The sequence below is a fragment of the Symphalangus syndactylus genome, chromosome 5 (assembly GCF_028878055.3).
Source record: "Symphalangus syndactylus isolate Jambi chromosome 5, NHGRI_mSymSyn1-v2.1_pri, whole genome shotgun sequence".
NCBI lineage: Eukaryota > Metazoa > Chordata > Mammalia > Primates > Hylobatidae > Symphalangus > Symphalangus syndactylus.
In genome coordinates this window covers 111,867,033-111,880,822 of record NC_072427.2, presented here as the reverse complement: position 1 = coordinate 111,880,822, position 13,790 = coordinate 111,867,033, and the positions used below count along the sequence as shown (strand labels likewise).

Genomic DNA, 13,790 nt, shown 5'->3' with positions numbered 1-13,790 from the left:
TGGAAGCATGATTGGATTCTGGAAACATCTGTGTGGCTCAGTGCCAGTTTGCTTGCATCCAGCCTTGGTCTGTCTTGCTTTTAACTGGATTGCTAAATTTGGAGAGGGCTACGTTTACTAACACCTGATAACAATACATACTATAAAAATGAGTTTGTTTTCTTTTTCCTCCTTCCATAGAAATGACTTCATCTGTTATATCTGTAAAAAATGCCTCTTCTGAGTACTCTGGGACATACAGCTGTACGGTCAGAAACAGAGTGGGCTCTGATCAGTGCCTGTTGCGTCTAAACGTTGTCCCTCGTAAGTATCTTCTTTCTGTTGGTGGTTTTGTTTCTGTTATCTTTATACCACCTCCTTTAGTTCAGTCAGCAAGTGTGTGTTAAGGGCAAAGGGACACCGACTTTGATCAGAACACTGTGGTTTGATTATTAGCTTTTCTAGAAAAATATATTTTATTAAAAAAACTTCGTAATTGCAATGATATATTAAGAAGGTAAGAGTTGTCAAATCAACCCTTGTACCATATTTAGCTATTATGAGTAGCTTAGAACATTCTTATATGTTAACCAAGATAGCTTTGAATATTAAAATCTTTCAGACAGGTTTTATCATTTTAATGCATGAAATAGATTATACAGTTCAGAAGACAGTTCTTTTTATGAATTTTTCCCCCAGATCAAAAAGACTAAATAATTTGTCTCTTAAAGTTAATACATGTGATGAAATCAATCTAAAAATGTATAGCCAACCTTCAATATCTATACGTGTATATATATATATTTTTTTTTACTATTCTTCTTATTTTAGCTTCAAATAAAGCTGGACTAATTGCAGGAGCCGTTATAGGAACTTTGCTTGCTCTGGCGCTCATTGGTCTTATCATCTTTTGCTGTCGTAAAAAGCGCAGAGAAGAAAAATATGAAAAGGAAGTTCATCACGATATCAGGTAATTAAGTGAGACAGGAGTTGACTGATGTATACCAAATATATGTCATGTCTCTAAAGCATTCGTTCTTTTATTAACCACCCGAAGCATCTTTCTTAGGAGAATGGATGAAAGCTTTGGCCCCCTTCTTCTCAATACATGTGAAAGCATTTACTTTTAACTGCAAGTGCAGAGCTCCAACCACCATTCATTGCACCCCGCTCCCCAGCTTTCTCGTACCCCATTTTAAGAACCACTGCAAAATGATTATCTCAAGACTGCCTGCTTCTTGAGAAGAATCCCCGCCTGCAGTGGTAGGGATGAAGTGGATATTGAGGTTTGAAAAAAAAAAACTGACCTGATTGTATCAAGTAATCTGGAAGTTTGTAGAACAATTGGTAGTTTAATTTTCATTTTCCTTAAATATTCTAAATCAGTAGGTCTTAACGAGAAGTGTGCATATTAGATAATAGAATTTTAGAAAGTAATAACACATGACTTCACACCCTAGAAATTGACATTTGGCAGGTCTAGGGTGGGTTCTGGACACTTGTACAGGCACACTTCAGAGTTATTGTGGGTTTGGTTCTAGACCACTGCGATAAATCACATTAATTTTTTTGTTTTTCCAGTGCATAAAAGGTTATGTTTATACTATATTGTAGTCTAAAATGTACAGTAGCATTATGTGTTAAAAAACAGTGTAGATACCCTAATTAAAAAAATACTTTATTGCTAAAAAATGCTCGTGATTATCTGAGCCTTCAGTGAGTCTTAATCTCTCTGCTGGTGGAAGGTCTTGCCTCACTGTTGGTGACTGGTGGCTGATCAGGATGGTAGTTCCTGAAGGTTGCAGTGGCTATGGCAATTTCTTTCTTCGGTTGTTGGGTTTTTTTTGTTGTTTGTTTTCTGAGACAAGGTCTCGCTCTCTGTTGCCCAGGCTGGAGTGGAGTGGTGCAATTATGGCCCACTGCAACCTCTGCCCCCTGGGTTCAAGTGATCCGCCCACCTCAGCTTCCCGAGTAGCTGGGACTACAGGCATGAGCCACCACACCTGACTAATTCTTGTATTTTTTGTAGAGATGGGGTTTCACCATGTTGACAAGGCTGGTCTCGAACTCCTGGACTGCATTAGCTCCTGCCAAGATGTCAACCTGTCCTTTAAAGCTTTGAAGCCAGACACTGACATCTTTAGCCATTAAAGGCCTAGATGGTGTCTTCTTCAAGTAAAAGTCTGTTTTGTCTCTATTGAAAATCTGTTACTTAGTGTAGTTACCTTCATCAACAATCTTTTAACTAGATCTTCTGGATAACTTTCTGTAGCTTCTTCATCAGCACTTTGTTGCTTCACTTTGTATTTTTATGTTATGGAAATGACCTTTTTTCCCTAAACTCATTAACCAGCCTCTGTTAGCTTCCAACTTTTTTCTGCAGCTGCCTTAGCTCTCTCAGCCTTGATAGAATTGAATAGAGTTAGGGCCTTGCTCTGGATTGGGCTTTGGTGTAAGGCAATGTTGTGACTATTTTGATCCTCTATCCAGACCACTAAACTTTCTCCATATCAGCAATAAGACTGCTTCACTTTCTTATCGTTTACGTGTTCACTGGAGTAACACTTTGACTTTAAGAACTTTTGCTTTGCATTTACAATTTGGTTTGGCTGTTGGGTGCAAGATACTAGCTTTCAACCAGTCTTGGTTTTCAACATGCCGTCCTCACTAAGGTTAATTATTTCTGGGTTTTGATTTAAAGAGAGCCTTGCTGATGATTGCTTGACTCCAGGAGTTTGAGCTTGCAGTGAGATAGGATCGCACCACTGCACCCTAGCCTGGTTGACAGATCGAGACTGTCTCAAAATAAATAAAATAATTTTTTAAAAAGTAGAGCCATGATAACTATTGCTTTTACTTGAACACTTAGAGGTCATTGTAGGGTTATTAAGTGGCCTAATTTCAATATTATTGTGTCTCAGGAAATAGGGAGGCCTGAGGGAGGGGTGAGAGATGGGGAGGACGTTGGGGGGATGGCCAGAACACACACAACATTTATTAAGTTTGCTGTCTCTTATGGGCATCGTTCATGGTGCCCCAAAACAATTAAAATAGTAACATCAAAGATCACTGATCACAGATCGCCCTAACAGGTATGATTATGAGAAAGTTTGAACTGTTGTGAGAATTTCCAAAATGCAACACAGACATGAAGTGAGCACATGCTGTTGGAAAAGTGGTACTGGTGGCCGGGCACAGTGGCTCACGCCTGTAATCCCAGCACTTTGGGAGGCCAAGGCGGGCGGATCACGAGGTCAGCAGATAGAGACCATCCTGGCTAACGCAGTGAAACTCCGTCTCTACTAAAAATACAAAAAATTAGCAGGGCACGGTGGCGGGTGCCTGTAGTCCCAGCTGCTGGGGAGGCTGAGGCAAGAGAATGTCATGAACCTGGGAGGCAGAGCTTGCAGTGAGATGAGATCGCGCCACTGCACTCCAGCCTAGGTGACAGAGCAAGACTCTGTCTCAAAAAAAAAAAAAAAAAAAAAAAAAAAAGGTACTGGTACATTTGCTTGACACAGGGTTACCACAAACCTTCAATTTGTGTAAAAAAAAAAAAGCAATAAGTATCTATGAAGTGTAATAAAAGCAAGGCACAATGAAATGAGTATGGCTGTATTTTTTAAATGCACCAAAGATAACTCAGATAGAGTTATTCTTCGGTATCCGTGGAGGACCTCCTGCAGATACCAAAATCCAAGGATGCTGAAGTCCCTGATATAAAATGGCGGCCAGGCACAGTGACTCACGCCTGTAATCCGAGCACTTTGGGAGGCGGAGATGGGAGGATCATTTGAGCCCAGGAGTTCAAGACACCAACCTGAGCAAGATGTCTCTATTAAAAAAATAAAAGGAAAAAGAAAAAGATACAATGTATATAAGCTGCACACATTCTTCTGTATACTTCGAATCATCTCTAGATTACTTATAATACCTAATATAATGTAAATACTATGTAAATAATTGTTATAATGTATTGTTTAGGGAATAATGACAAGAAAAAAGCTGTACATGTTAGGTATTTTAAAAATATTAAAACAAAATTTTCCATACGTGGTTTGTTGGCTTCACAGATGTGGAACCCTTGGATATGGAGAGCCCATTGAGCTCTCTGTCAGTGTTTGGTATGAAAATTCTTATGCCTAAATTCCCAGCAAACTTAAATCTGTAGTGTTTTCAGCTAAGGTTTTAGATAACTTTAATATAAAAATAATTTTTTCTTTTCCTTTTCAAAAAAAATTTAAAATTTATTATTTATTTCTTTTTTTTTGAGACAGAGTCTCACTCTGGCGCCCAGGCTGGAGTGCCGTGGCGCGATCTTGGCTCACTGCAACTTCCGCCTCTTGGGTTCAAGCGATTCTCCTGCCTCAGCCTCCCGAGTAGCTGGGATTACAAGCACCTGCCACCAAGCCCGGCTAATTTTTGTATTTTTAGTAGAGATGGGGTTTTGCCATATTGGCCAGGCTGGTCTTGAACTCCTGACCTCAGGTGATCTGCCCACCTCAGCTTCCCAAAGTGCTGGGATTACAGGTGTGATTAAGATAGAAATATATCTGTAGGTGTTAATGTTTTCTCAACTATAAAGTGTTACATGGCTTTAACTAGATTATCTTGACCAGTGTTACTAGAATATGAAACTATTTGAGATTTGTGTTTTGTAAGACAACATTCTAGAATCATCTACATTTGTGTAAATACCATATTTCATTAAGTGTGAAGTTATAACTTTAATCAAAATGACAGATTGGAGACAGATACACAATTTATGACGTTATGGCTTGTACTTTTTGCTTTTTTGTGGCACACACACATTTTTATATGTTTGGTACCTAAATACAGGCTCTTATCCATGATTCATAGCTTGCATAATTGTAGGTTTTTAGAAACTTATTCTCTTGACATGTATTGGGGACTTTGCTTTCCAGGGAAGATGTGCCGCCTCCAAAGAGCCGTACGTCCACTGCCAGAAGCTACATTGGCAGTAATCATTCATCCCTGGGATCCATGTCTCCTTCCAACATGGAAGGATATTCCAAGACTCAGTATAACCAAGTACCAAGTGAAGACTTTGAACGCACTCCTCAGAGTCCGACTCTCCCACCTGCTAAGGTAGCTGCCCCTAATCTAAGTCGAATGGGTGCGATTCCTGTGATGATTCCAGCACAGAGCAAGGATGGGTCTATAGTATAGAGCCTCCATATGTCTCATCTGTGCTCTCTGTGCTCCTTTCCTTTGTTTGATATATGAAAACCTATACTGGTCTAAATTTTGTTACTAGCCTCAAAATATATCAAAAAATAAGTTAATCAGGAACTGTACGGAATATATTTTTAAAAATTTTTGTTTGGTTATATCGAAATAGTTACAGGCATTAAAGTTAGTAAAGACAAGTTTACCATCTGAAAAAGCTAGATTTTCTTTAAGAGGTTGATTATAAAGGTTTCTAAATTTGTCAGTACCTAAGTAAGATGTAGCACTTTGAATATGAAATCATAGGTGAAGAAATTGGTGAACTTACTTGCATACCAAGTTGATACTTGAATAACCGTCTGAAAGTGGTACTTGATAATTTTTACCATTATTCTTAGGATGTGTATCTCATTTATTTATGGCCCATCAGTCTCCCCCAAATTAGTACAGAAATATCCATGACAAAATTACACATGTATGTTTGTACTTGTTTTTACAGCTCCTTTGAAAACTGCGTGTTTGGAATATCTCTAAAAACACAGAAAACACTACAGTGGTTTAGAAATTACTAATTTTACTTGTAAGTCGTTCATAAACCTTGTCTATGAAATGACTTCTTGAATATTTAGTTGATAGGCTGCTACAGGTAATAGGGACTTAGCAAGCTCTTTTATTATATGCCAAAGGAGCATCTATCAGATTAAGTTAGAACGTTTGCTGTCGGCCACATACTGAGATGACACTAGGTGCAGTAGCAAGGATAGATTTTGCTGGTGAGTGGTCTCATGCCTTGAGATCCGTGGTGGTCTTCAAAATGGTGGCCAGCCAGATCAAGGAGGTAGTATCTCATAGTTCCCAGGTGATATTTTTCTTATTAGAAAAATATTATAACTCATTTATTGTTTGACAATTATAGACTGACATTTCCTAATTTATTCTAAATTTTAAGTGGTTCTTCGGTTTCAGTGCTTTATGTTGTTGTTGTTTTTGGATGGTGTTACGTATTATACATTCTAGAAACATGTAATCCTAAATTTACCCTCTTGAATATAATCCCTGGATGATATTTTTATCATAAATGCAGAATAATCAAATTCATTTTAAGCAAGTAAGTGTCCTCCATCAATTCTGTATTCCAGACTTGGGAGGATGTACAGTTGCTGTTGTGTGATCAAACATGTCTCTGTGTAGTTCCAGCAAATCAAGCTGAGCTTCGAAAAAGTTTGAGTCTTAGTTTTGTGAAAGTGATTTATTCTTAAAAAAAAAAAAAAAAAAGAAAAAGAAAAAAAGATAAGAAAAAGGAGTAAAGGGACTACTCCTCCTTGCCAAATGTGCTAAATATCATTTTAGGAGAAGAAAGTGGATTTATTGTATTTCCCTTAAGATTGTGAGGGAGTGTGGATATAGTAGAATGAGCCAACAGTTTCTTTATAATAAATATGGTCTGCAATAAATTATTTCACTAGCTCTAAAACCTTTCCCTAGATTTTAGTAGGGAGTTGGTTTCTGTTAATATCTTTGGGTGCTGTGGTGGTAAATGCTACATTATAAATGGTGGCATGTATTTACAGTTAGAGTATTGTGTGTACACTTTTTAATGGTAAACTTAAGCTGAATGTGTAATGGATTTGTGTATAGTTTTACATATTTGGAAGCATTTTAAAAATAGGTTTTAACCTTACATAAAATTACTTTTATACTTGTGTTAACATTTTCATCTGTGCCTTTTGGGTAATTTAATTTCTGTTATGAATTTCTGGTGCCTATGAGCTAGCTATCACCTACCTGAAAGGTGCTTAGAGGTGAAGGTACTGTTTCTAAAAACACATCACTGTGATACCTTTCTATCCTCACATTTTCAAGCTTGCCTCTTTTCTGTTCTTTGTGGATATAACTTAAGCGATTGTGTTATTCATAAAGATTTAGAAATTTCAATATTCCCAACACTCTGACTATGTTTCTGATTTTATAACAGTAGCCATTTTTGAATGTCAGATGTTTGGCCTGTTTTATATTAATAAAGTTTATTTATAAAATATTATAAAAATAAGTAAATAAACAGAACATTAATAATAAAGTTTTGGTCCTTCCTATTCCTGACTGTCATACAATGAACATTATCCTATTGATCTAAGTAGAAGTTATCATAGAAAGTGGACAAGTATAAGACTTTGCTTCCTTTTTTTTTTAATAACACATGAGGAACAAGACTTTTTTTCCCATATACTTCATATTTTAGAGGACATTGTTTTAAAGGCTCATGTCTCACTGTAAAATTCTGTCAGCCAAATAGTACCAATAGATTTTCAAGTAGTTCTCACTGATAATTTAGTTGAACCAGAGATCAAATATTTGCTCCCAAATTACTATTGGTAATCAAGTAGTTGAACAAAAAATAACTAAAGCATTTCAGTTAGATCAGTCAAGGACAGTACTGCATCTTTTTTTTTTTTTTTTTTTAAAGACGGAGTCTCGTTCTGTCGCTCAGGCTGGAGTGCAGTGGCGTGATCTCAGCTCAATGCAAGCTCCGCCTCCCAGGTTCACGCCGTTCTCCTGCCTCAGCCTCCCTAGTAGCTGGGACTACAGGCGCCCGCCACCACGCCTGGCTAAATTTTTTTGTATTTTTTAGTAGAGACAGGGTTTCACCATGTTAGCCAGGATGGTCTCGATCTCCTGACCTCATGATCAGCCCACCTCGACCTCCCAAAGTGCTGGGATTACAGGCATGAGCCACCACACCTGGCCCAGTACTGCATCTTAACAGCAAAGCCATTTGATTCTACTTTATAACTGAGAGACTTGATACCATCCATCTCTTTAGGTTACAGAAGATAATTTGAAGAGAAATGATACTGTAGAATATATAGTTCTGTACTTTTTTTTTTTTTTTAAAGAGATGGGGTTTCACTATGTTGCTCAAGCTGGTCTCAAACTGCTGGGCTCAAAAGATCCTCCTGCCTTGGCCTCCCAAATTGCTGGGATTACCGGTGTGAGCCGCAGCATCCAGCCAGTTCTGTACTTTGAATATGGAGTAGTTTACAGCTATTCTTTTTCTTACTGGCGATCTTAACTAATATGATTCCCTTATTAGAGAGCCTCTCACTCCCCCACCCCCAAAAATGTCTGTTATTCATGACAGTAACCAATTATTCTGGACAAACTGCTTTTTAATTTGAGCTATCTGCCATGGACATTCTAAAATAGAAACACAGCCTGAGTGTATCTTAGGGAGAGTTTGATTGAAAAAATCCAAATCACTATCCATATAGATCATGGATATAAAGAGATCCTGATTTTTATTAAAAAGATACTTTTTCAAATTTAAGAGTTAATCTTGGAAATTTGGAACGAGTAAAGGGGCAAGTAAACCTTTTGATTAAATATAAAAGGAACTCATTGCATGAAGTTGACTATCAAATTCTGTGATGTGTGGCTTCTTAAAAATATTCTCAGTGTCTTTTGTGTGCGTGCAGCATGTACATTTGATGTTATGTGAATGTTAAGAGTTTTTTCTTCCAATTTTCACTTCAGCAGTGTTTAGGGCTTTCAGATGCCTTATTCCAGTGTGAACAGAAAAAGTTCATATTTTATGTGGTTAATGCTTTGATGTGTCACGTAAAGAGTAGTTTGTAGAAAATGTTGGCACAATTTTAACTTCTTAGTGGTTTGTGACATATATATTATATATATGTACATATATCTTTATAACATTCCTGTGTTTAGTAGTGTAAATGTTCTGGGCAAGTTTTAATGTTTTGAATGCCTTTGGATATTCCAGCAATAAAGGCATCATGTTCTGCAATAGGATTTCTTACTCATTTACCTATTTTAACACTAAAATAGACCACAACTGAGCACAAATTCCTTTTATAAATGTTATAGAAGCAGGGAAGAATAATAAACACATTTGTGAATTGTGGTTCAGTTTATTTATCTTTAGGGAAGGCTGATCATTTATCTTATAGCAGATAACTCCAGCCTCTTATTCATTAAGGTTAACTTTTATAATTTATCTTATTTTATAATTTAAGAATATAGTACATATCAGTTGGGTTTGATTTTAGTCATCGAGACTAAAAGCTCCATCAAAAGAGAACTTTGTGTTTTCTGCTAACTTATTTAATGACACAAGTTTTAAGAGAACCACAATTCATTGATTCACTTATTCTTTTCCCTAATTGTGAGTTTTAGTGATAAATACACTTGTACTACTGAGAAAAATATTTTGACACTTCACGTGTGCAAAGTATAGAATTGACAGTGTCAGTTTCAGATTTTGTATGTACAATTTCTGGCTTATATATCCAATGGTGCAGATTTTGAAATTTGTAAGAACAAAATTTGTTAAGAAAAACAACTTGCTCTAGTTTTGTGACCTTGTGTACTTTTGAAATAAAATCAAGAAAGCAGTTCTCTGCCTCATGGTGTGGCTTTATTGTGCCTTTTATACAATGTCCACTAAAGCTTTAATATTTTATTCCTCCCTGCTTGCTGTGTCATGGTTTCCTTCCCCCCTCCTGTGTATCCTCTAAACAGAAAAAATAAAGATTGCAACAATCATATTAATACATCATTGAAAACATGTCAAGCATACAGGCCATTATCTCCCCATTCCTGTGTGCTTATATAACAGTATATAATATTTGGGGTTGAAACCTCCAACATTCTGTGATCATTTCAGAATTTACAGTATAAACTCAAACATTTTTCAGATACATTGCCCAATGTGTGTATATATACACAGATATGAGGCTGGGAAGTCAAAGATCAAGGCACTGGCAGATTTGGTGTCTGGTGAGAGCTTACCTTCTATTTCAAAGATGGCGCCTCTTGCTGTATTCTCACATGACAGAAAGGAGGAAAGGGAGCTTCCTGTAGCCTCATTCATAAGGCCATTAATGCTATTCATGAGAGTGGAGTCCTCCTGACTTGATCACTTCCCAAAGGGGCCCCACATCTGAGTGCTATCACGTTGGGTATTAAGATTTCAACATAATGGTGAGATTTGGGCTTCTGGCTAATAAAATGTATATCAATATAAGAATTTTAGGGACGCACAGATATTCGAACCAAAGTAACATCTTGTTATGGCTTAAAGTATTTTCATTGACTGTAAATGTTGATTTCAGGAAAAACTAGAATGGGCTGTTGATGCTACTGTAAGAAGCATGTTGAGGAATATTTTGTTTATACCAGGGTTTCTCAACCTCAGAACTATTAACATTTTGGGCTGGATAATTCTTTGTTGTAAGGGACTGTTCTGTGCATTGCAAGATGTTTGGCAGCACCCCTGGCTTCCACCCGCTGGATATCAGTAGCACCCTGGTCCCCCCTACCACAGCATCCCCACCACAGTTGTGATGATAAAAAGTATTTCCAAACATTACCAAATACCTCCCCTGGGGTCGGAGCCAAATCGCCTCCTTTTGAGAACCACCGATTTATACTGATGTGAAATTTTCTACTCGGGGATTAAAAGGTGAAGAGCACAGGACTTAGAGTCAGGCATGTGTAAATACCACTTATTACTAGTTGCTTCATTTTGCTTCAGTTTCCTAGTGCTTAAAATGGTACAAAATACCTACTTCACAGGGGATGTTGGAAGATTTCAAAGAGATAGAATTGATATAATAATGAAAGTTCTTTGTATTTATCCTTGGGATGCAGGATATGTATTATCCTGCATCAAAACAGAAATACATTAGGACAGAAATGTGTTATAGTTCTGGAGCTGGAAGTCCAAAATCAAGGTGTTGGCAAGATTGGTTCCTTCTGAGGGCTGTGAGGGAAGGATCTGCTCCAGACCCCTGTCTTTGGCTTGTAGGTGGTGACCATTTTCTCCATCTCTCTTCCCTCTATGCATGTCTGTCACTGTGTGTACATTTCCGTTTTTTTAAGGATACCAGTCACTGAATTAGGACCTACCCATATAACCGCATCTCAACTAATTGCATCTGTAGCAAATCTGTTTCCAAACAAGGTCACATTCTGAGATTCTAGGGAATCTGAGGCTTCAACATAGGAATTTAGAGGATGGCGACACTTCAACCCCTAACAGTAATGATGACTGCACATTATGAGAGGGACTAGTAAGACAGTGTGCATTGGTGTAATACATGTACCCAGAGGGTTCTCTGTTTAACTTTCAGTGGCATAATAACAGTATCAACACCTAAATAACTATGCCAACATAGTTATTTCATGGTCCTCAACTGCCTCCGCCTGCCCCAGGAATATACTATCTTTATTTCAAATATGGGTGACTTTGTTAATTTCACATCTGCTTTTCAAGTGAAAAAGTAGTTGATGAAATGGTTATGAGGCTGGGCACGGTGGCTCACACCTGTAATCTCTGCACTTTGGGAGGCCGAGGCGAGTGTATCACTTGAGGCCAGCAGTTCGAGACCAGCCTGACCAACATGGTGAAACCCCATCTCTACTAAAAATACAAAAATTAGCTGGGTGGTGGCGCATGCCTGTAATCCCAGTTACTCGGGAGGCTGAGGCAAGAGAATTGCTTGAACCCAGGAGTCGGAGGCTGCAGTGAGCTGAGATCGTGCCTCTGCACTCCAGCCTTGACAACTGAGCAGACCCTGTAAAAAAAAAAAAGATTATGAATTCGTCTTTTTAAGTGAATCTTGCTGACAAGATAAAACTACTTTTTGAGGGAAGTAAAGCTTAAAGGAACTTCTACAATTCACACTGGATCTTAGCCAAAAGGCCAAGAAGTGATAATTCTACATTTTAAGTTATTCACAAGATAACTATTAACCTGAAATAGTTTGTAAAGTATTTCAGAAAGGTAATGCACAAAGTATAGAGTGAAATCTAACCCTCTCACCCGTATTTCCCAGTTTCTGTCCCCACTTCGCCTTCAAAAGGCATTAACTGATTGCTTCTTCAATTTTGATAATTTTTGAATAGGTCATCTATTTCACAGAATAAAATTCAAAAGGTCTGAGTATATAGTGAAAAATATGATCAGTTTTTTATTTACCCTTCTAGGAATGCTCTATACATATTCCAGTACTTGTGTATGTGTGTTTGTGAGTTTATCCTGAATATTTATTTTAAAAAGTTAACAGTGAATGGATTGGTCATGAAGGGTGAGTGGATATTAGGTTTTCGGTTGGAGCAACTGTGTGGGAAATTGTGATACGAAGCTAGGAAAGACAGAAGGATTAGCAAATTTGAAAGTAGAATCCTGCTTTAGCCATGCAACATATAAAATGTCTATTAGAATCCAGGCATGATGATAGAAGGCAGGTGAATTACCAACTTGGACTTAAGTAGAAAATTCAGAAATGGAGAGAAAATTTGGCAGCTTTAAGCCTTAAGGCAGATTTTATACAGGAATAGATGAAGTCATCATGGTAGAGAATGCAGAGAGAAGTAAAGGCAGTGGTCAGAGCGCTAATTATTTGAATGTTCGGAAGTGAAGCTAAGGAAATCAGTTTTGAACATGTTGAGTTTGAGAAATTTATAGATATGCAAATGGAGATGTTGGATAGATACCTAGATGTATCTGGAGTAGGAGAGAGGACTGGAGATAGAAAAATGTTGATTACCAAGGATGTGTGTGATATAAACAAGTCCCCAAACTATAGGCTCTTCACTCAAATAGGAAGTAGGGAAATGGAAAAATATGGAATATATATATATTACATACACACACACACACACACACACACATACATACATACATAAGGGTTGATATTTAGGGGTCCAATGCTGTCAGCCAGTGAGAAAGATAATATCCCTGGCAACCTTGAATAAAGTGCCTCATTCTATCTGCTGCTGCTCCTGTTGGGAAGGCTTTTCTGTTTTTTGTTTTGTTTTGTTTTGCTTTTTTGGGACAGGGTCTTGCTCTATTGCCCAGGTTGGAGTGCAGTGGTGCAATTATAACTCACTGCAGCCTCGATCTTCTTTGCTCAGCAATACTCCTGCCTCAGCCTCCCAAGTAGCTGGGATAACAGGCGTGCCAACATGCCTGGCTAATTTTTTTGATTTTTGATAGAGAGAGGTCTTGCTGTGTTGCCTAGGCTGGTTTTGAACTCCTGAACTCAAATGATACCCCTGCCTCAGCCTCCTAAGTCCTGGGATTACAGGTGTGAGCCACCATGCCTGTCCTCAACTGTAAAAAAAAATTTTTTTTTTTTTTGAGACAGAGTCTCGCTCTGTCGCCCAGGCCGGAGTGCAGTGGCACGATCTCGGCTCACTGCAAGCTCCACCTCCCGGGTTCACACCATTCTCCTGTCTCAGCCTCCCGAGTAGCTGGGACTACAGGTGCCCACCACCACGCCCGGCTAATTTTTTTTTGTATTTTTAGTAGAGATGGGTTTTCACCGTGTTAGTCGGGATGGTCTCGATCTCCTGACCTCGTGATCCACCCGCCTCAGCCTCCCAAACTGCTGAGATTAATTTGTAAAATTTTTAAAGTTAAAAAAAAAAATGATTTTAGGCCGGGGGCAGTGGCTCACGCCTGTAATCCCAGCACTTTGGGAGGCCAAGGCTGGTGGATCACCTGAGGTTAGGAGTTCAAGACCAGCCTGACCAACATGGTGAAACCCTGAAAAAATTAGCCAGGCGTGGTGGTGGGTGCCTGTAGTCCCAGTTACTTG

The 13,790-nt window shown here is 38.2% G+C and overlaps 1 protein-coding gene across 9 annotated transcripts in view; it reads left to right on the top strand.

Annotated features, from left to right (window-relative positions):
- Positions 1–13,790, top strand: part of CXADR (CXADR Ig-like cell adhesion molecule) — an 85,833-nt gene that overhangs the window by 52,992 nt on the left and 19,051 nt on the right. For 3 of the 9 annotated variants that reach the window (XM_055279321.2, XM_055279320.2, XM_055279319.2), the window contains one exon: positions 4,905–9,588. In XM_055279321.2, coding sequence (XP_055135296.1) covers positions 4,905–4,964 — 60 coding nt within the window. In that variant the 3' untranslated portion in view covers positions 4,965–9,588. Of the gene's footprint in view, positions 1–180; positions 304–810; positions 950–4,904; positions 9,589–13,790 lie in introns of those variants that run through there. The other 6 variants (XM_055279315.2, XM_063640656.1, XM_055279314.2 and 3 more) reach the window with 3 other exon arrangements.